General features: G+C 45.2%; 1 protein-coding gene across 1 annotated transcript in view; it reads right to left on the reverse strand.

Moving 5' to 3' along the window:
• DNAH8 (dynein axonemal heavy chain 8) overlaps positions 1–20,357 on the reverse strand; it is a 369,956-nt gene that overhangs the window by 272,145 nt on the left and 77,454 nt on the right. The window contains exons 16-20 of the mRNA XM_045294778.1: positions 19,220–19,350; positions 15,029–15,143; positions 11,974–12,080; positions 6,628–6,703; positions 4,985–5,180 (exon numbers count right to left, since the gene is read on the reverse strand). Of these exons, the coding sequence (XP_045150713.1) occupies positions 4,985–5,180; positions 6,628–6,703; positions 11,974–12,080; positions 15,029–15,143; positions 19,220–19,350 (625 nt within the window). The remainder of the gene's footprint in view (positions 1–4,984; positions 5,181–6,627; positions 6,704–11,973; positions 12,081–15,028; positions 15,144–19,219; positions 19,351–20,357) is intronic.

Consider the following 20,357-nt stretch of genomic DNA (forward strand, 5'->3'; position numbering starts at 1 on the left):
GGAAAGGGGGAACTGATTACAAGGATCTACATATAACCTCCTCCCTGAGGGACGGACAACAGAAAAGTGGGTGAAGGGAGATGTCAGACAGGGCAAGATATGACAAAATAATAATTTATAAATTATCAAGGGCTCATGAGGGAGAGGGGAGCGGGGAGAGAGGGGAAAAATGAGGAGCTGATATCAAGAGCTCAAGTAGAAAGCAAATATTTTGAGAATGATGATGGCAACAAATGTACAAATGTGCTTTATACAATAGATATATGTATGCATTGTGATAAGAATTGTTTGAGCCCCCAATAAAATGATTTTTTTTTAATGTTACAGCCTTGACGGCCCTGTGGGGCAGTTCTCCTCAATTCTACAGGGTCACTGGGCACCAGAGGTGATGCCCTGACAATGGGCTTGGGTTATTGTTATTTTTTTGATAGATTGATGTTGTTAGTTGATGATGAGTCGGTTCTGCCTCACAGTGCCCGATACACAACAGAATGAAACACTGCCTAGTCTTTGCTAATGATAAAAAAAAAAAAATCACAAGATTTCACACAAAATTCCCATTTCTTGAGTTCTCTTGTTCAAAGGTATGGTCTGGTACTCCTACTGGGCACCGAATATGCCGGCTCAGCCGCAGTTAGTGGGAACTCAGCTGTGTCTTTACAAAGGACTGCGCTTCGCTGGTCTCAAAACCCAAACTTCCCAACCTCAACTACAGGTTCAAAGCCAAGCTCCTTAGCATCAGGGCCTATTACTCCAGTCTAGACTTGGCTTTTACCTCTGTCCACCAAGCCACAGCTCCTCCTTCAAGACCTATCACAATGCCACTTCCTGGCTGCGCTCTTCTGTGTGCTTCGCTGTGTGCACGTGATCTTGATGCAGGGCTTGCCGTTCAAATTGACCGGGGCTGGCTCTGTGCTGTCACGTTTCCGTCCGTTCCTCATGTCGGCACGCTCTCCAAGAGCAAGCTAGCACCGACTTCTCGTTCTTAAATCTCTCCTTCAACCCAGTGTCCAATACTTAGACAGTCTTTATTACACCAAAGAATTTTGTTCATAGCATGCCTGGTTTGCGTTTGCAAGAACTCTTTGGTTTTGTCACATACTCGATCAAATGTGATAGCTTTATTTAAAATGCAAGGTATGGCCTTGTTTTAATCAAAAAGAAATTAAAGAATGATTTTTAAAAGTTAATCCCTGCTAACATAGCAGATAAACAATTTTATGTGTTCCTATTTTGCTTGTGCTTTCTAAGTGCACCATTCACTTAGAGCTACTCAGAATTGATACGCAGCTTGGGGTTCTGCTGTTGAAAATATATCATTACTCTAACTCGTGAGTGAGGCTAAAAAGGCCTATTGCTGTTGAGTGGATTCTAATTCTAATTCACAGCGACCCTGGAGGACAGAGTAGAGCAGTCACCTTCACTGGGGTGGGCTGCCACTTCAGCTGGTGGCTTCCAACCGGCACCAGCCTTTCAGTGAACTGCCGAGTGCTTGAACTGAGTCTGATTAAATCCACGGTCATCATGTAGGCTCAGAATCACAGCAACGCTCCCAAGACTGTAAATCTTGACTGGAGCAGACAGCCTTATCTCTCTGGCGCAGAGCAGCCGGTGTTTGGGAGACGCTGCTTGTTGTGTGGTTCAATGCCTAACCTGCAGCACCCCCAGGGCTCCTGTGAGTTAGAGCCCAGCCAGGAGAATGGTTCTTTTAAGGCCACACAGTACTCCACCTACTGACCGGCTGTGGGATCTGGCAGAAGGGCAAGAGAGAAGACGAGTATGAAGTCCTCTTGCCTTCAGACGCTATCATGCTATATCATGATATATCATGCTATATCACGCTATAATGCAGCCAGCCAGAGTAGTAGCCAAAACCACATACTTTGTATTCAGATTTCCAGGGAAGTTAGAAGGCCAGTTTAGGAAAATATTAGAGTCCAGGGTCCTGAGGAGTCCCCAGGAAGGGGTTGGAAAGGAAACAGAAGCAACAAAGCCCCGTTCATCTAAGAAGTCAGAACAGGGTGGTACAGGAAACGTGTGAGGCCAGACCATTGTCAGGCCTTCCGCCCTGGGCCCCCTCCACACACGAGAGCCTCTGTTGGGCTTGCTAAGGGACAGCCAGACGTGCGTGGATGGATCCCCGGCTAGAGCCCGCAACACAATGTTGAGCCCAAGTCGTTAGTAGAGGCGCTTGTTTCTTGATCTTCAGAGCTTATGACCACGAAATAGGATGTTACTTAATGCTACTTGTGGGTGTTCTTTGGGGGGGGGGGGGAATGCCTGTTATCAGATGGAGGGCATTTCCTAATTTTTGAAAAGGTGTTGTGTTTTGTCACATGCTTTTATACAGCTATTGAAATTGCCATATTGGGGTGGGGGGGCGGGGAATGAGGAGCTGATACCAAGGGCTCAAGTTGAAAGCAAATGTTTTGAGAATGATGATGGCAACAAATGTACAAATGTGCTTGACACCATGGATGGATGGATTGTGATAAGAGTTGTACAAGCCCCCAATAAAACGATTTAAAAAAAAAAAAGAAATTGCCATATGGTTTTTATCCTTTGGGCTTGGGAAGATAATATCTAAGGAAATTGTATAGTCGGTGGAAAAATACAGCCTCCAGGTGTGTCATCCCTTTGCTTTGCTGTGCCTTCCGTTTGCCAGCACTATGTTGACAATGTCTGCATCTATCCTCATATGGACCATCCACCTGCAGGTTTGTTTTCAAAGAGCCCCCGCCGAAACCCAGGTTCTACTTGCTGTCCCTATAGGTTCATCAGTCCTGGGTTTCATTTACCGAAACACATACGGACATGTAACACAACTTCATGAGGGTGACCTCCAGTGACGTAACGCCTCTGAGATACATCCTAAGGTGAACAAAAACAAAACACAACAGAACGAACCAAAAATACAGGAAACGTTGAAAACCAGAACAGGTCCGGCAGGCATCAGACGGGGGATCAACTGACTCATCCCTCCAACGCGCTCGCTGTAGTGCGCACTTTCCTGCCACCCTTCACTTGTGAGTGGAGGGAGGTCACTGGAAGCTGGTTCCCACAAATGGATTTGGGGCTCCCACTGTCATCCATAGGCTTCTCCAAACCGGATCAGCACAATTTAGGCTCTGATACTGATCCTTCCTTCAATTTTGGATGATATCATTTACAATCCTCTGGTGACTGATGGTGTGATTCTTCCATGTGGACATCTCACTGAGATGGTTGCTTGTTTGGAGACAGACCTTCAAAGCCTCAGACACTATTTTATCTGATAGCCGGGCACCATCTAATTTCCTCACCACATTTTGCTATGGTACCGATATCTTCTTTATTCCCTTCCTGAGGGCGAATATCAAGTAGGGCCATGCTGTAAGATGTTCTTGGGTTGAAGCTGGGATTTAGTTTGAGCCCAAACCCATTCTTGGGTCTATGTTTTTGTTTTGTCTTGTTTTGTTTTGTTTTAATGTATCATTAATTAGGAGTTAATACATATATCATTCCATAGTTCAATCATGTCAAGCAGAATTGTATAATTGCTTCCACAATCAGTTTCCAAACATACCTTTTCTTTCTGGACTCTGACATTGTCTCCCTTGTGCCCCACCCCCTGGATCCCACACCCCCCTCCCTGAAACCCTTATTCTACTTGCTTTTCCTGTAGGTTCATCAACCCTGGGTTTCATTTACTGAAAAACAGAAAAACATACAGCACAACTTCAAGAGGGTGACCCCAATGACTTACCACCTCTCATACACACCTTAATGTGAACAAACAAAAACAAAAAGAAACAGAATGTCCATCACAGGTTTGTGATGTCCACCCTATGTCCATCTTACTGTCCATCTTAATACAGCATATCGGGCACTGATGTAGTACAATCATATTTGTCCGCCTTCCAACAGTTCACCAGTCTTGGTACAACTATCTTCTGCTTCCTCAGACACCGTGTATTTTCTGACTTCAGTCCTCAGGTTACAAGTGTGTCTGTCTGAGGACGTGTTTCATTTTTCATTTTGAATTTCAGATCATGATAAAACCCAAACCCGCTGCCATTGAGTCAATTCTGACTCCTAAAAACTCTAGAAGACAGAGTACAATTCCTCCATAGGGTTTCCAAGGCTGTAAATCGTAACAGGAGCAGACTGCTACATATTTCTCCCATAAAGATTTACGTTGGTGCATATGAACTGCTGACCTATCAGATAACAGCCCAGTGCTTAGCACACTGCACCACCGGGGCTCCAAAATGATTGCAGGGGCAGGGAATTATTTACTGTGACTCTTCGAGCCAACTGCCACCTAATGAAGACAGCTATACCATCAGAGCAGCAGCGCCAAGAGCCAGAGCACGGTACAGAGTGATGGGCTTCCCGTCCCACAGAGCAAGTAAACTCGTGCGCGTTTGTAGAGGAGACAGGCTTGCAAAGGAGGGTGCCTTTGGGCACTTACGGGGAGGCTGGGCGATCCACAGAAGTGAAGCTGAATGCCTTCAGGCTGAGGCTTAGGGCAGAGTGGTAGGCCCCTTTGGGCATTTATCAGCAGACCTGAAAGGACTTTGTAACATGTCCTGATAAACAAGTCAACCCCAAGCATTACAACCTGTTAACTTCCTGAATAAACCTCTAATCGTGAATTTCATTGGTGAGCTCTGTGTAGCCTTGCAATGGCTATTGGAACCCCAAGAAGTAAAATAGAGGTTATTAATTAAGGTTATTAATTAATGATGATGATGGCAGAGCATTAAAACCCTTGTGCACCCATGACCAAGAGCTGTAAATACATGTCCAGTTGTTTGTATTTAAGATGGAGGATAAACAACACAACTATTTTTGTTCAAATGCAAAACATAATGAATGTACACACAAAAAGTTATGGTGAAAAATCTGTCAATTGCCAAGCCTGGAGGAACCGCCAAGACGAATCACTCCTTGTTATTACTCTAAGGCTCTATTCATCTGGAGTTTGTTTTAGCATCCTTACTGTCTTCTTTCTTGGCTTGCTTTCCCGTGCTGATGTGGGTCACGTCCGTCAGGGTTCGGTTCGGACTAACAATGGCTGACTTAATGCGACGGACTTGCTGCTGTCCCCAGTGAGCCACGCCTCGGCTGACCTCCAGTGTTAGCTGGATCATACGGTTGATGGCCTGCTGAATGTCATCCAAACTAGGAACCATGATCTGTAGGAAGAAGATACAAGTTCACAGCACCGTCAAGACATCCAGGGCACCTCTCTGAATCATCTCTCTCTCTCTCTCTCTCACACACACACACACACACACACACACACACACACACACCACTCCACTGAGTGAGGAAAGCCTTTATCTGGCCCAGTGGGTGACTACTTGGAGGAAAGAAACATTCAAGGGTGGGCTGCAGTCTCTCTCCCTTCTGTTGCAGACTAAATTGTGTACCCCCACTCTCCTACAAAATGTGTGGAAATTCTAACCCCTGTGAATAGTGACACAGTGGCAAGCACTCAGCTGCTAACCAAAGCATCTGTGGTTCAAACCCACCAGCTGCTCCACAGAAGAAAAATGTGACAGTCTGCTTGCACAAAAACTGGTAGCTTTGGAAATCCTGTGGGGATGTTTTAGCCTGAGATCGGTAAGGTTTATTGTGCCAACCAGGCTGATAAACATATGTGGGATCAATTGAAGGGCGGAGAGATAAATGGCTCAGTGAGCCTCGCCTTTCTAGTTCTCAGGTCTCTTGCTTTGTGATGGTCAGACCAGGGTGCAGCTGCCTTAGCAGTTCCCTGCTTCAGATGGCAAGGCTCACTTCCTGCAAGACATCCCCAAGGAGAAGCCACATGGACCTACCCCGATGCAGCCCTGGGTGCTGGAGCAGCCGTGTGGAGACCCCTGCCAGCGCTGAGATGCTTACCCGCTCACTGATTTGGCTTTCCTCCTGCAGTCGGGGTCATTGCGTGTGTTTTGTGAGATTGAGGAGGACTTTGTGGATTGGTGTCAGACATATGGGCTAATGTTGGACTTATGGGCTTGGACAGCACTGGATTGGGATGCCTTCTTAATGTAAGTTTACCCTTTCTATAAAACTCTCTTATATACATATGATTTTCTGTGGATCTGTTTCTCTAGTCTACCCAGACTCACACATAGCCCATTCCTGTTTGACTCCATCTGAGTTTGGTTTGGTTCGGTTGTGGGCCCCTGTAATATAACTCTGTTGGAAATTAAGGAGTTTTCGTTGGTTATAGTAGTCAGGTCATGCCAGAGGAAATGGGTTCTAAACCTAATCACTTCTGATCTATAAAAGCAATAGGAGAGGAGAGGAGAACATAGGCAGTGACATGGACACACACAGGAGACGTGAGATGCCAAGAAGCACCGAGGAACACCAAGGAATGCCACGGCTCTCGGTAAGGAAAGAACTGTTCCCAGAGCCACACCCTGCCTCTGGACTGTGAGAAGCTTTAAAGCTAGCCGCTCGTGGCATTTCTGTTACGGTCGACTAAGTGCTAACAGCTGCCATGCATTCCTACAGGTAGGAAGGCCAAGGTCAGGACTTGTGACCCTGCTCTGTGAGAGCGGGGAGATGCAGCACGTCCCCGCAAACTTTGGAAGCTCTCTTGCATTCACTTGAATATTTAATTGCGCTTACCACATTAGGAATTGCCAGGTGTACTTCAGATTTGATAAAGGAAATGATATCTTCTGACCGCTTTCGTCCAAAATGGCTGTAATTAGATCGGCATTTAAACCAAAAATAGCTTAGATAACCCATTATGCTACACATATTGATCCTAAAAATAAGGCTACCTTATAAGATGTCAACAATTACATGAAGAGAATATTATTTATAATGGAACCATAAAGTTCAGAGAACAAAAATAAATAAATGAATAAATTTAATATTCTTAGAAATAGTTGAGCCCCAGTGGTGTAGTGGTTACACATTGGGCTGTGATCCGAGTGGTCGGCAGTTCAAAACCACCAGCAGCTCCTCCAGAGAACAGCGGGGCTTTCTACTCCCATAAATAGTTACTGTCTCAGAAACCCATAGGGGGTCGCTATGAGTCAGCAGTGACTTGGTGGCTGTAGTGAGAAGCAAAATATTATCTTCAAGGACATTTCTCCTGCTGTGTTCATTTACTATCTCTCAGTCATAAGCATGTACCAGCATCGGTTCCAACGATAGTCTCTGCTCCAAGCCCTGTATCAAATACAGTTCTGGTCACCAACAAAAGTATATTGTTTGATATACACACATGCAGTGACACACACAAACATGTATACACATGCACACATATATGTTTACATATACGAGGGGACTTCAATAGTTCATGGAATTTTAAAATAATGGAAATTCCCCATTATTTTAAAACTTCTCATATATATAGTAACATTACACAGAAGTTTTTGGTAAAAATCTTTCAACAACTGCTTTTTCTAAACAGAATCACCGGTGCACAGACAGAAGCACAGACTCTCTCTCACTCACACACACACACACACAATTGTGAGGAATGAAAAGTGCATACCTCTGATGCAAACTAGTTTGCCTAACTCCCTCTGCCTTCACCTCCATCCCTTCCCCAGACAAAATCGTTATAAATTTAAACTTCCCGTTCTCTAGAAATGCAACCGGTACTATAATTATTGAAAAACTCACCTCTACTTTTAAATATGAGCACACCAGAAAACCCGTGTCCTTCTCACTATTTAACAGAGAGATCCTTCATCTACTCTGTGTCAGGATCCCTGTGAGACATGGAACAATTTGTATGGTCTTTCTTTCTTTCTATTTCTTTTGGTGTTTATTTATACATGATAGATAGGAGAGGCAATCCCACAGAGACAGCAACGGGACCGATGGTTCCAGGGGGAATGGGAGAGGAGGAGGCAGGGGGAAGTGAGCAGTGAGCTAATAATGACGGGGATAGGGGAACAATAAGGATTCCAAAATTGATGACGAGGAGGGTGTAGCTTTTCTGGTCATGTTTGACCAGTCATTGTATTTGAAAGGAATTACTGAGAGGTGAATGATGGGTAAGCATGATAGTGGGACAATAGTAAAGAAAAAAGAAAAAGAGGAAAGAAGGAGAAAGAAAAATATATATTGGTATATGTATAAACATACATATATGTAAATATAAAAATGTAGGTGTCCTTGTTTATATATGTATATACATGTAAGTACAATAAAGAAGTAGATGGATTTGGGGCCTCTACTTAAATCTTACCTCAGTCCAAGAATGGTTTGTTCTAATAATGTGGCATTGTTTGATGCTCACCTTTTTTTTTTCAGTTTATAGTTTATATTCGTAAATATATCAGTTTGTCTATGCTCACCTTCTTGACACAATTGCTGAAGACAAAATGGGTGCATAAGCAAATGTGGTGAAGAAAGCTGATGTTGCCCGGCTATCAAAAGATATAGCGTCTGGGGTCTTAAAGGCTTGTAGTTAAACAAGCAGCCATCTAGCAGGGAAGCAACAAAACCCACATGAAAGAAGCACACCAGCCTGTGTAATCATGAGGTGTCAACAGGAATAGGTATTATAAGTTCAAAAACAAGCCACCAAATTGATGTGAAGGAGTGTGGATATAGTGCAGACCCAAAACCCACCTGTAAGATAATTGGACAGTCCCTCTCAGAAGGGCCACACAGAAGGGGTGATAAATCCAGCATACAGTACAGCATTAATGAAACACATAACTATCCTCTAATTCTTTAATATTTTCTCCCCTATGATGGTTTTTATTTGTTTACCTCATTAATCATGTTAGACTTGGGTATGGTTCATTTGTATAATTAAGGTAGTTTGATACAAAAAAGCCAAGATAGACAACCCTTCAGAAACAGTACCAGGAGCAATGGTCCCTGAGGGGACAGGAAGAGATGTGGGGGAGCTGATAGCCTTGAGGACTGTATCACCCCACTCCAGAGGAGCAAACAACAGAATTGTATGTGAATGGAGATATTGGATAGTGTGAGACATGGCAAATAAATAAATGCATAAGGGTTCCTGGGGGGTTGGGTGGGAAATGGAAGGGATAAAAGAGAGCTAATATCAAGGAGTTCAAGAAGAAAGGAAATGTTTTGAAACTGTTTGTGGTGGCAATTGTACAATAACGTTTGATGTGATTGAACTATGGTATGTTATGATGTCTGAAAGAGCTCCCGATATTATGATTAGGGAAAAAAATACACAGAAATGAATCAACTTCATAACACATAGGCTACCTGTACTTGCAACAAGAGAGCTCCAAAAAAACAGATTGAAAAGATAATGGAACCCAATCCCGACTATGTGGACTCTACCACCCCCCATCTCAGAAGAACGCACTTCAGAGGACAGCACTGGGGCTACAGCTTGGGGATAGGGGTGCGTCAGATTAGAGCACACGGGAGAAATGCAAAGGGATGGAGAGAGAGGGGAGGACATCCTGGCCCACCAAGCCTCAAGGACAATGTTCCTGCTCGGAGAAGACAATGCACAGGGAGGACCGTAGGGCCAGCCCCACCATGGGACACTGCATCCCTCACTGAACCATGGTGCTGCAGGGGACAGCACTGGAGACAGTGTGGGAATAGTGCACAGTCTGGCTGCTGCTTGAGCTAGTTCTTTGCCTCAACCCTATGCTGCACTACCTGGGGGCCGAACCAACCCATGTATTGGGTCGATAGTGTTTGAGGCTCCTTTGAGACCTGCTTTACTGTGTTGCTGGTGCAAGCGTCTGGCCTGCTTCATTAAGCTACAGTTGCAAACAACTGACCCACCTACCCTGCTGGCTGCTGCCTTTGGACAGACTCTGCTTGTCTTGCCTGAGGGAAGACTCTGCCTTGACCTTGGACTGCCAGGCTGAGTGAGTTGAAGGACCATCCGTATATAACTGTTCAAAGAATGTGAGTTGAACCAAGCGGTCTGAACTGCTGTGTATATTCCTTCTCGCTGTATAAACCTCTCTATATCTGTAGCTATCTATACACAATCATAAGCATCCTGGTATTGTTTCTCGAGAGAACTCTACCTAACACAATCCCTTTATGTTTAAAAGGAAACAATTCCAGAAGAGTCTGGAGCAGAGCGTGTCCTTTGGATGCACAGTCCCTGCAATTAGAATCTCTGAGACCCAGGAGCCAAAGAGAGCTGTAATACCAGAGCTGGTGAGCAACAGGGTCTGGTGGCAGAGAAAAGCGCAGCAGATCCAGAAGGCCAGTACAAGACTGGACAGCGGCCTTTCCAGACTAGGGTACAAGGCAATGACAATAGGCCTACAAACCCAAGAAGCAGGAGCGCCGAGCACCTTTGTAAGCAGAGCGGAATACCACCAGGCACTAATAAACAGAGCTTTCTAATAGTTTTCTCTACAGAACCATGCCAAGGGCCTGAGAAGGGGCAAAAGCCAAGAGCACAAGTCCCAAGCTGCGAGTGCAGTGCCTAGCAGCAACCGAGAAGAGTCGGTCCCGACCCAAGAACTGTAGCCTGAGCTTTTCTTGTTACCTCCACGTTGATCCTGATTCTGAATTGTAACCTATTACTTCCCCAATAAAGCCCCTATTTGTGAGTATGGCCTGGGAGTTCTGTGAGGCCACTGCAATAAATTAATGAACCCAACAGAGAAGTAGAAAGTGCCTTGTGGGGACAACTGATGTTATCATTGGTTTCTTTGTTGTTGTTTTAAAAAAGGCTGGTGAATGTGGGGCTATCTGATGCCCATCTGGAAATTAGCCTTGGGCTGATACTGATGGAGATCATCCTCCTCAGTCCTGAAGTCAGAGGACCTCTGATGCCACAACATTTAACACCCTTGGCTGCTAGCCAAAAATCAGAGGTTCAAGTCCACCCAGTAGTGCCTCAGAAGAACACACACACACACCCAAAAAAATCAACCCTGGCAAACACTCCAGTGCACGACTCCACTTTAATCCATGAATCGGAGTTGCCACGTATCAGAGTTGAACTGTTATGAATTCACATGAACGCACAGCCGAACTAGTAAAGGCAGTGACCGCATCTCCTATCAGTCAGCAGCTCATTTAGTAAACCAGAGGGTCAGCTTAAGAAACGCTCTAAACATCAGACGCACAATAGAAAGAGACAGTAATCACTTAAAGAAAAGGTCTGGGGCACAAAGGGGGACAGTTACTGAATGCCTAATGTCTATCAGAAGTAAGCAGCATTTCATTCTATTGTGCATGCATAGGTCACTGAGAGTCGAAACCAACTTAATGGTAGCCAGAAACAACTTCTTTACAAGCAGACTGCCACACATTTCCCCTATGGAGCAGCTGGTCGGTTCAAGTCACCCCACTCTCAGCAGCTGAGTGCTTACCCGCTGTGCCACCAGGGTTGCATATCCCGACTCTACAGCAGTGAAAATAGCAGAAAAACCAACCCAGCTGAATCTCAAAAGCAAACTACTGGGCAAAGTTTTTATACAGGCAAAACCGAGTGGCACGTTGAGGAGGGCCATGACCATGTGGTCATCTCTAAGGGAGAGCAAGACAAGATAAACGCAAAGTTCAGGGTACAAGTTCCTTCGCGATGAGCAGAGAGAAGCTCAAAGGCGCAGGGGTGGGGCAGGTCCTGCCCGAGGGTCCCGGAAGGCCCATGAAATCACCAATGCCAGCTAGCATCCCAGGAGCAGTGCCAGTCACCACATTAGGGGCGAGTTCGTTAAATGTTGGACCTACAGCGAACAGGCCAGTGTTCAGCTGATAAATACCCAGATGGCCCTTGGCAGACAAAAGTCCCCCCCTGCTCTAAGGGGCCTGGTAGAGCTCTTTATCTTGGCCTGGGTGCTAGGGGCCGGTTGTTCATTTGATGGTTGTTCCTTGCAGTGTTACACGTTTATAGTTTCATGAAATCTTTTAAAGGGCAGTATATTTTATATTTTTTCAAATTAATATATTGATTAAAAATAACAAGCAATGCTATTAGTATCACGCTATGATATAGATTAAGACTGGCCAGTTGAGTACTTGGCATCTTCCACTTGCCTTGACACAAATATTCTTCTTTTCATTGTGTCCAAAGATAACCGTGTGGCTTTTTGAAGACTATCTAGCAGCTGATGAGTGAAAAAAGCGAAGACTTCTTTACATTCCTGTAATCAGAAAATGTGTTAAGGTTAATCTAAGACGCCAACACCCTTAAAATGATTGCACAATATGAAAAGTGACCCTCAAATGGTAAAATATAATGAGCCAATTTCAATTATATTGTAGAAAAGAGTCTGCGTTAGTTAATTGTGCCAACCTGGCCGATAATCACATGTGGGGCTAATTGAAAGGCAGAGGGATAAATGGGTGGTGAGCCTCGCCTTTCTAGTTCTCAGGTCTCTTGTTTTGTGATGGTTGCACCGGGTGCAGCTGTCTTAGCAGTTCCCTGCTTCAGCTTGCAAGATTGACTTCCTACAAGACATCCCCAAGGAGAAGCTACATGGACCTATCCCGATGCAGCCCTAGGTGCTGGAGCAGCCGTGTGGAGACCCCTGCTAGTGCTGAGATGCTTGTTCGTTCACTGACTCAGCTTTCCTCCTGCAGTTGGCATCACTGCCTCTGTTTTGTGAGGTGGAGGACTTTGTGGACTGGTGTTGGGTTAATGGGTTAATGTTGGACTTGTGGGCTTGGGTAGCATTGGGTTGGGATGTTTTCGTGATGCACATTTTCTTTACATAAAACTCTCTCATATACATGAGTTGCTGTGGATTTGTTTCTCCAAAGTACCCAGGCTAATACAAAGTCCAATCCTAAATGACGTGTGTCGTATGTATTGCTAAGCAAGTGACCCAATATGAAAAGTGTGTCTGCATAGAACACACTGGCAAAACATAAGGATGGACTCAAAAGTCCAAAATTCAAATCAGGTTATTCAAAATAATCCTGGTTCACCCAATATGCTATGATTCCCTCAACACAACTGAACTGAGCCAAGAGGAGTTCATTCTTCAATGCTTGAGGTAGACATGTTTGTGGTGATGGGGGGGGGCAGGCAGAGATGGGGAGCGCAAGAGGAGGATGCTTCGTTCCCATAAAGCTCAGCTTGGCGGGTGCTGTTAGTGTTCACTGCTGTAGATTTGGCCCCAGCTCATGACAACCCCGTGCTCAACAGGGTTTCTGATTGGACTGGCTGATTTTTGGAAGTAGACAGTAAGACATTCTTCCTTATCCATCCTAGTCTGGAAGCTCTGATGACACCTGTCCAGAATGCCAGCAGCCAAGAATCTAACAGGTCCTGAAGCACATGATAACAAAACACCTGGCAGAGAGCTCCTACCTTCTTCCTGTGCCTGTGGTTTAACCCTCTGCAGGAGACACGGACATGCTTACTCGTCAGAGAGGAGGGCATGTAGTGAGCCTGGCTGGGCAGGGATCTAGGAGCCCCTGGTGGGGCGAACATTCAAAGGCTGGGCTTCTAACCAAAAGGTTGGCATTCTGAACCCCACCCAGAGGCAACTCGGAAGAAAGACCTGGCGATCCGCTTCTTAAAAGTCGTAGCCATGAAAACTCTACATGAAGCATGGCTCTACTCTGACATGCACGAAGAGGCTGGCAGCAGCGTGGCTGTGGTGGGAAGTGGGAGGGGAAAGGGCATGCCGAGATCTCCACCAGCCGCTCCCTGGCACATCAAGTCAGGCACCCAGAGCCAGGCTCCGGTTCTACTGCTCCTTTCTGCTCTCAGGCCTGTCCTTCTGAGACGGGGTAAGATTGGCTTGGCTGGAGGAGAGAGCTGTCAGGCACCCATCAAGAGGGCAGTCCAGGTTTTCAGTATGGAGAGGGAGAAGTCATAGGTGATGAATGAGCAGGCTGGTGCCCAGGGGCGAGGTACCCGGGTTTCTATGTTAGAGAGCGTTCGTTCCGCCAGCACCTCAGAAGATGGACTGGAGAGGCAGAGGCTGTTTGTGAGGTGATTGCACTAATGCAGCTGCATATGAAACCCAATTAGAGAGGCTCTGGGGGCACTCAACCTCACTCTGAAGACTCCACCGGCCAGCATCCAAGGGACTGCAGTCAAAGAGAAGGTGGTGAAGATGGGCCTGCCTAGAGGGGAACAGGCTTGCTCGCTGCTGCCCCCTGGTGGCTAACGGCGGCCGGTGCTGGGACTGAGCGGAATTCCAAGGCTGAACTCCACTGGCAGGAGGCAGGAGGAGAAGGGTGTGTGCCCTTTCTTTCCAAAACTGCATTAGCGTCTCTGTCGGAGACTGCAAGCCTGGGTAAAATGGAGAACGAGTAGAAAGAAAATGGCTACGAGGGCCTGGGCAGGAACCAGGGTGTGGCCAAAAGGAAGAAGAAACTCAGGTCTCCTTCCCAACCATCGATCTCTGCACATACAGGGCTGAAAATCTGCCCCATGAGGATTGCCCCTGCAGGGCCCCCCATGAGTCAGACTCTGAAGCTATTGAACACAATCTTTCAGAATGAAATCCCCTGGATTGATTCCTTCTGAATGGCACAAATGGTTAAGCGCTGGGCAACTAACCGAAACGGTAGGCAGTTCGAACCCACCCAGAGGTGCCTCAGAAGAAAGGTCAGGTGATCCCAGAAGTAGCATTTACAATCCAAGAAAACACAGTCAAACCTAATAACCAGAAATGACTATATCATTGAAAACAAAATCACATCAAATGTTTGTTGACAATGCTGGGAGGAAATGGTACATTGCTAGCAGCCCTGGTAGTGTCGTGGTTACCCATTGGGCTTAGATCCATCCATAAGGTCGGCAGTTCGAAACCTCCAGCCACTCCTAGGGAGAAAGCCAGGGCTTTCGATTCCCATTAACGTGACAGTCTTGGAAACTCACAGGGAGCCGTTCTACCCTGTCTTATATGGTTGCCCTCAGTCAGCATTGACCTGATGGCAGGGAGGGTGGTTTGAAGTGAGTACATTGCTCTCTCTGGTCAGATCCTGTAGTGTAAAACCAAAGACCTTCTTTTCGGGCTGTACACTGCAGATTCCTCCCTAGAGGAATCACCCTCCCACCCTTCCTCCAGGATCTATGGTCCGACGAATCATAACTCTGTGAAACCGCATACGTTCGTTTCCCAATCATTACCTTTTTAAATTCATCTTCTTTATCATTAGCATCTTCACTCCTGATATTGGCATCAAATTCGGTACCCTCGCCCTCCTCTGTTTCACTTCCAAAAACAACATGTTTCCGCTGTTCTGTAGGTAAAAGACAAATCCCAAAATACAGCAGTTAGTTTTTAGCATTTGGCTTACTCTGTGCAAGGTCAGCAATTTGAAACTGCCAGCCACTCTGGGAGAAAGGGGAGGCTTTGTGCTCCCCTAAATAAAGAGTTACAGCCTAGGAGCCGCAGGGGCAGTTCTATCCTGTCCTATAGGGTCACTATGAGTCGGCATCTACTCGATGGCATTTAGTTTTGGGGTTTGGGGTCTTGTTTAGCTGGCCAAAGCTTCCCCGGAAGCTCCTATTAAAACTCTGACCTTGAAAACATTAACTTTCATCCTGTAAGGGGCATCCTTAAATTCTATCTTAATCACCCATCTCAACAGAAACACCATTCCACTGAGAAACAGACTCGGTAAATATCCCTGCCTGTATCTTAGGATCTAGAATTAGGAAACATTTTACGTGCATTTCCCTGTATTATCTTTCTAAATTATCTGTTTACCTTTTGAGTTTTCTCATTTAATGTGCTGTTATTTTTGTCATTCTGACATTTCTGAAGGAAACGAATTAAACTACCAAGTGAGACACTCTAGGGAATAGAGGGCATGCTGAGCATTCTGATTTAATCTCATCCTCAGCCCTAGTTAAGGAGCCCCGGCAGCAAAGTCAGCTACCCCAGCTGCTAACTAACTGCAATGTCAACAGTTCGAACCCACCAGACACACCGAGGGAGCAGGCTAGGTTGTCTGCTCCTGTAAAGATTTAAAAGTCTGGGGAAGCCAGGGGGCATTTCTATTCTGCCCTATATGGTTGTTATGAGTCACAATGGGCTCAACAGCAGTGAGAACTCCTTGTTTGGGAGGTGAGGGTGGGAAAGGGCTGTCTGGCCATCCTGTACACTATAGCATTATTTAGCAGCATCCTTGGTCTCTAAGCACATTCCATTAGCAACTCCCCAAGCTGTGTGACAAGAACAACAACAAAAATGTCTGCAGATATTGCCAAATGTCCCCCTAGCAAGTAAACTATACCGTCCATTGAGGGTCACCGTCTGGGCTCCGATAACCTCCGTGTGCTTCTTCTCTTTCACCTTAGAACGTCACTGTCGTGGGGTCTCTGCCTGCCGGCAATGCTTGTTCATCCCAATAAGCCAATTTCCCATGTATTTCCCACTTCAAATACTACTTAACTAATTAGCATTACCCCGGTAGGCACCCCTGTCTCTTGGAACTAGTGGGTGGCACACTCGTGTTACAACACAGCCCTGGTCCACTTCGTGTCCTGCCCTGCCAAACACCACCTCGGACAACCTGCCCGAGCAGGGAATGGTGGGAAGAGCAGATATTTGAACAAACAGGGATCTGGATGGAGAGACACACCTCCTTAGGCCTAAATTAAATGCAGGGAATCTTTTCTTAAATTCCTCTATCCCATAACAGGAAGTGGGAAAGGGTGAGTCTTGGCTTAGGGAGCACTGAATTCTGTTTATGGTTGTGGAATTATTTGAAAGAGGATAGTGATTAGTTTGATAGATAGATAGATAGATAGATAGATAGATAGATAAATATAAATATATTTTGTGGGTAAATTCTATTATCTTTCAGTGTCATTTTTCTATGAATTTTGCATGTCCTTTCATGTATATATATTTATTACCATAAAAAATCCCCTATCCTTAATCTGTCTCACAAAAGTTCATCTTCCTCTTGATAAGACAAGAACCTAATTTTTGCAACAGGTTTACTAACATAGTTGATGAAGTGATTAAAACCTCGGGCTTTCTTGGAGAGAACAATATAGTATTCTGAAATTGGGCCAACAGGAAATGCAGTGTGGTCAAAATGATTTCAACCACTGTCAATCACGCAGGCACACTGTCCTACCGCGTTTCCTCAAGAGACCTGGTCACGTAAGGGCATCGCTCTTATTCCCGGTCACGCAGATTGGTCCGCGTGATGAAATCTTGAGCAGAATTAAAAAGCACCGTTTGTTGTGACACATGGCTAGTGAAGCCCAGGCAAATGGTGTGGCCTGGCCACCGCTTCCTGGGAAATCTGCTCTTCCACTAGCTTCCATTTTCCTATTGAAGCTCATTTTCTGCAGAAGAGGGTCTAGTCAAGAGTCTTAAAACCCAGTCTCATCCATAGTAATGTTTCCAGATTCGTGAAAATTTTAATTTTGTTTTTGCTTAGTTCACTTGGGAAGGAAAAAAAGTAACATAAATCAAATAGTCGGGATGAGAACGCTGGACCAAAGAGTCAACACACCAGTCCTCAGACAGCCATGCCTCCGAGGCTGATCCCTGGCTGGCGTCGGTCTGGGAACTTAGATTTCAGGGAGGCTTCCACCATTCCCTAACTGATAAGCAATGTGCCTAAACTGTACGGACAATGAGGTTCATGCTGAACACATGCTGTCCTTCTGGGAGTCTGGACTTTTGTTGCATACGAAACCGAGGATGTTTCCATAATTAACTCAAATCCAAACCCACTGCCAGCTAGTCGATTTCAACTCGTAGCCCCCCCAATGAGGACAGAGTAGAAGTGCTCCCTAGGGTTTCCAAGGCTGTAAATCTTTCCCAAAAGCAAAGCGCCTCATCTTTCTCCCAAGAAGCAGCTGGTAGATTTGAACTGCTGATCTTTCAGTTAGCAGCCCAAAGCTTACTTATTAATCCACCGTGACACCAATGCTCCTTTCCAACCTGCCTAGCTGCCAATAGAAACCGTGAGTACTGAGTGGGCTTCTGGTGAGTGTCTCTGGCATACAGACATTTCACACATGTTGTCACAACTCATCGCAGGAGGAATGGGGCACATTTTGTGGGACTTCACTGGGAGAAGACTCGTGGAAGCCGGTGCCTGGTTTCGTGGGGGCCTCATGCTCTGTGCCTCTTCCTGTGCTGATTGTGCCTTGTGTCCTGTTGTCATGACTCACGGCTGTGAGTACAACTACAGGTCTAGGCCTCTGAGGGAACATTGGGATGCTCAATGCAATTGATCAGTATCTAGACCTGGGGATGACACCAACAGTACCGATGACAGACACAGTGCCACGTAGACCTCAAATAAATACACACATAAACGGAAGCCAGCTTCCCCAACTCTTCAACTTACAGAGGAGGCACCAAAGCAGCTTCCTGGCCAGACAGTTCTTGGCTATGTCTCCTGAACATAGCTCTTAAAGAAGGTAAAATAACTGAGTATTCTCAAAACATATTATAAAGTGATAGGTATCAAAACAGCCTGTTCCTGGTATCAGAAACAAACATATTGATCAATGGAAGAAATGAGAGTCCAGAAACAAATCTCTGCATCGATGGTCAATTTGTTTTTACCAAGAATTCTAAGTCCATGGACGGGGAAAGAACAGTCTCTTAACAAATAGTGCTAGAGTACCGGAACTTTCTACAAAAAGAATGCACGTAGCCCCTCACCCCATACACAAAATGTACGAATGGACCAAAGACCCAGATGTAAGAGCTGATTCTAATTCTTAGAAATTACTGTTTTATGCAAATCATGTGGGTTTTTTTTTTGTAAGCATGCATAGCTACTCTTTCCTACAGTAAAATGTAAAAAACAAAAGCATGCCATCAGCACATACAAAATACTTAGCCAGGGCAAAAACCACAGAAGATACTGTTATTCTTTTTGGTAAAAATATGATGCTGCACGATTCTACTCTATGACAGGCACTGAGCTAAATACTGTACTGATTTCACTGAATCTTCGGAAAATTCCATGAGAACTGTATAATTGATATTCTCATGTTCAGATGAAAACTGAGGCTAGATAGGTCAAGTTATTTACCCGAAGCCACACAATAGAAAATGACAACGCCAGGGTTTAACCCAGGTCTGGTTCGTTAGAGTCTGTACCATCTTTTTTAATACTTAAATAACAAATAGGCCCCAGACCTAGTATAGTCAAGGCACCCTGCTAAAAATGATGAACATCAAAATAATTCCATGATACAATCCCTCCCCTCCTGGAGCTGTCGCTTATCATTTCTGCTACATCATACAGCAGAGCAGTGGTGACAACGGATGAAGTGCCCACATGTCTAAAGTATTTGCCACTCAAAACACTGTAACCAGCAAAAGTACCTGATGACTCCTTGGCAGCTTTTCTGCTGTTCTTCACGTCATAGATCTTCTCAAATATTGATATTAGTTCTCTGACAGCTTCTTCTACATGCTTGCTTTTGTGGTTTAAAATTTCAGCCCATTCTTTTGTGCATGTCTATTAAATAAGGAAATAATAAATCATGAGCTCCCAGATCCGTTTTCTAAAAAATCATGGTGGAGATTATTAATGCAACTTTATAAAAGCATAATTAGCATCACTTGAAAATAATCGGAGGTGGTTACCAATAGCAGCCTGTGTCAGATGCAGAACTCTGCATGGCTAAGGCATTCCGGCAAAAGAGGGAAATCCAAAGTCTCTGCCCTGGCAAGCAGTGCAGGGATCCAGCTGGTTCGCACCAGTTTGGCAGAACTGATACCTCATTTTTGGCTGTGTTCGGCGAACCCGTCGTTAAAATGGCACTTGTAATCGGGGTTCTCTCTGAGGTGGGCGGCTGCCCAGTCACCCAATGTGGAAATCACAAGTTTACAGTGCTTATTTTTTTTAAACGTTCAACTGTGCAACCGTGAATTCTAAGCACCTGGAGTCATGTTCATTCTTTACATAGGTACAAACAAATTGACAGATAGTGAGGGGTGAGGAAGCCACAAGGAACCAGAGGAATATAGTGTGTTTCATCGGGGCCATACTTCACCCTGGCTGGCTCATCCCTTCCTTGTGACCCTTCTGTGCGGGGATGTCCCGTTGTCTACAGGTGGGTTTTGTGTCTCTGATCTGACCCGGAGCTAGACCGGAGCATGTACACAGGTACAGATGGAATCCAGGTCAGATAAACCCCTCAAGAACTGAAATGGGAGAAGCGATACCAAGAGGGTTGGGGGAAGGTAGGGAGAGGAGGGGGCAAGAAACTGCAGGGGAAGGGAGACAGCGGTTGGTGTAAGATATCAAATCAATAATAATTTATAATTTATCAAGGGGTCACAAGGGGAAGAAGGGGCCTAGAGGCTAAAAAGAGGAGCTGATACCAGGGCTCAAATTAAAGGTAAATGTTTAGAAAATAATGATGACAACATATGGACAAATATGCTTGATACAATTGATATATGGATGGTTAAAAGAGCTATAAGAGCCCCCAATAAAATGATTTTTTAAAATAAAATAAA

The sequence above is a fragment of the Echinops telfairi genome, unplaced genomic scaffold (assembly GCF_000313985.2).
Source record: "Echinops telfairi isolate 266 unplaced genomic scaffold, ASM31398v2 ScPeMD7_3533;HRSCAF=4204_1, whole genome shotgun sequence".
In the NCBI taxonomy this organism is placed as follows: domain Eukaryota; kingdom Metazoa; phylum Chordata; class Mammalia; order Afrosoricida; family Tenrecidae; genus Echinops; species Echinops telfairi.